The sequence below is a fragment of the Austrofundulus limnaeus genome, unplaced genomic scaffold (assembly GCF_001266775.1).
Source record: "Austrofundulus limnaeus strain Quisiro unplaced genomic scaffold, Austrofundulus_limnaeus-1.0 Scaffold2167, whole genome shotgun sequence".
NCBI classification, from domain to species: domain Eukaryota; kingdom Metazoa; phylum Chordata; class Actinopteri; order Cyprinodontiformes; family Rivulidae; genus Austrofundulus; species Austrofundulus limnaeus.
The window spans coordinates 12,041-13,582 of record NW_013954569.1 but is presented as its reverse complement, the minus strand read 5'-3'; the positions used below and the strand labels follow the sequence as shown (position 1 = coordinate 13,582).

The following is a 1,542-nucleotide window of genomic DNA, read 5'->3' as shown; positions in this document are numbered from 1 at the left end:
AAGTACCTCCACTTTCTTTATTTCATCCACCGTTAAACAGAGACAGACAGAGGAAAACAACAGAGGCACTTCCTGACAGTCTGAACATGTCTGACCTGAAAGAGCACAAGCAGCCAGCTTGAAGTGTTTTGGATGTTCAAAACGTTGCTTCAATAKCTTTTATTTATTTTAACTGCATCCTCTTTTGTTTATTTGATTTAAACTTATTTACCTTCATGGACCTCCATCACAGTTTTTCTAACAGGGAAATGACATCAATAGAAACACATGGAGCTGGATTTTAATTTGTGCAATAAGACAAAACAGTTTTGTTGTTTTCAAAACTTTTCACTTTAAAGCAGGGATGTCCAAAGTGTGGCCCGGGGGCCATTTGTGGCCCCTGAACTGATTTTGTGTGGTCCCTGACATCAGTTCAAGAATTATACTAATTAGTTTACAAATTTGTCCCCCCAGCACAGGTGTTTGATGTAGAGGGAGACTTTCTATTTATTATTAGGGGAAATTTATCACANGTGGGAACGCAAAAGAAAAAAAATCCCCCATGTCCCCTCCCGGGCTCCGTACAACTAGTAGAGTGCAGTAGATTTGCAAAAAAAAGTGAGGACCAAGAAAATGTCCTCACTTTCCACAAATGACTCATTTTGTTGGCAAGTACTGTGAAAATGATCCACTGTATGTAGTATGTATAAACACACACAGATACAGATTAAACTGGAATCACTTTATTTCAATCATATTAATAATTACACTACACAAGACACAGTAGTGAAAACAGTCATATCTTAAAAGTACTTATGACAAAAACATGTATAAAGAAAAGTGACATCTCTTATGTCTTTATAAATCAGTCTGACAAATAATTCACATCTCACCAGGAGCTTTGAAAATTTTCAGTGGTTTTCTTGAGAAGCGAGCTTCATTTGGTCAAAATCATCTTGTTAAGGCCGAAAACTTTTATTTTTTTTTTTTTAACGGATCCTGATAATTACCACTAAATACAGTAAAAAGACTCAGAACACATAAGGTATGAAGGCTCTTCTACACTTTGGGTAGGACTTGTACCTGCTGATGTACAGCTCATGGCTCAGCTGCCCTGCCAGAGCCTGGTTGAACAGCACATAAAGGACCACAAGCCACCAGGTCAAAGAGAGGCCACCAAAGACCAAGCTAAGTGAGACGTAGATCAGCAGCTCTGCAAAGTAATGTGGGCATGAGACCAGCTGGAAGCAGCCCCCCTCTGGCATCCTGTGGGCCAACGTCTCCACTCTGCCTGAACCAGGAGACAAAAACAAGAAGACACAAGTGAATCTAGAGCCATTTGTATGGGGTGCCGTTAGTAAAGCTACACAGTCAAAAATTACTATCAAATTTTTTGTTTTATTTAGCCTTTTATAAGATAAAAACAACAGATTTATTTTTCAGAGTCAGTTTTTCACCATATGACTCATACATTTGTAAATGTTATAATTTATAAACTAAATATTTAACTTACAAATTAAATATTTAGTTAACAAGCTAAATATTTAATTTGAGTCTTAAATA

General features: G+C 37.1%; 1 protein-coding gene across 1 annotated transcript in view; it reads right to left on the bottom strand.

Moving 5' to 3' along the window:
• Positions 1-706: 706 nt before the first annotated feature.
• The window catches only part of srd5a3 (steroid 5 alpha-reductase 3), a gene marked incomplete at its 5' end in the record, with an annotated part of 9,669 nt that continues 8,833 nt past the window's right edge, over positions 707-1,542 (bottom strand). The window contains one exon of the mRNA XM_014034554.1: positions 707-1,270. Coding sequence (XP_013890008.1) covers positions 1,011-1,270 — 260 coding nt within the window. The remainder of the gene's footprint in view (positions 1,271-1,542) is intronic.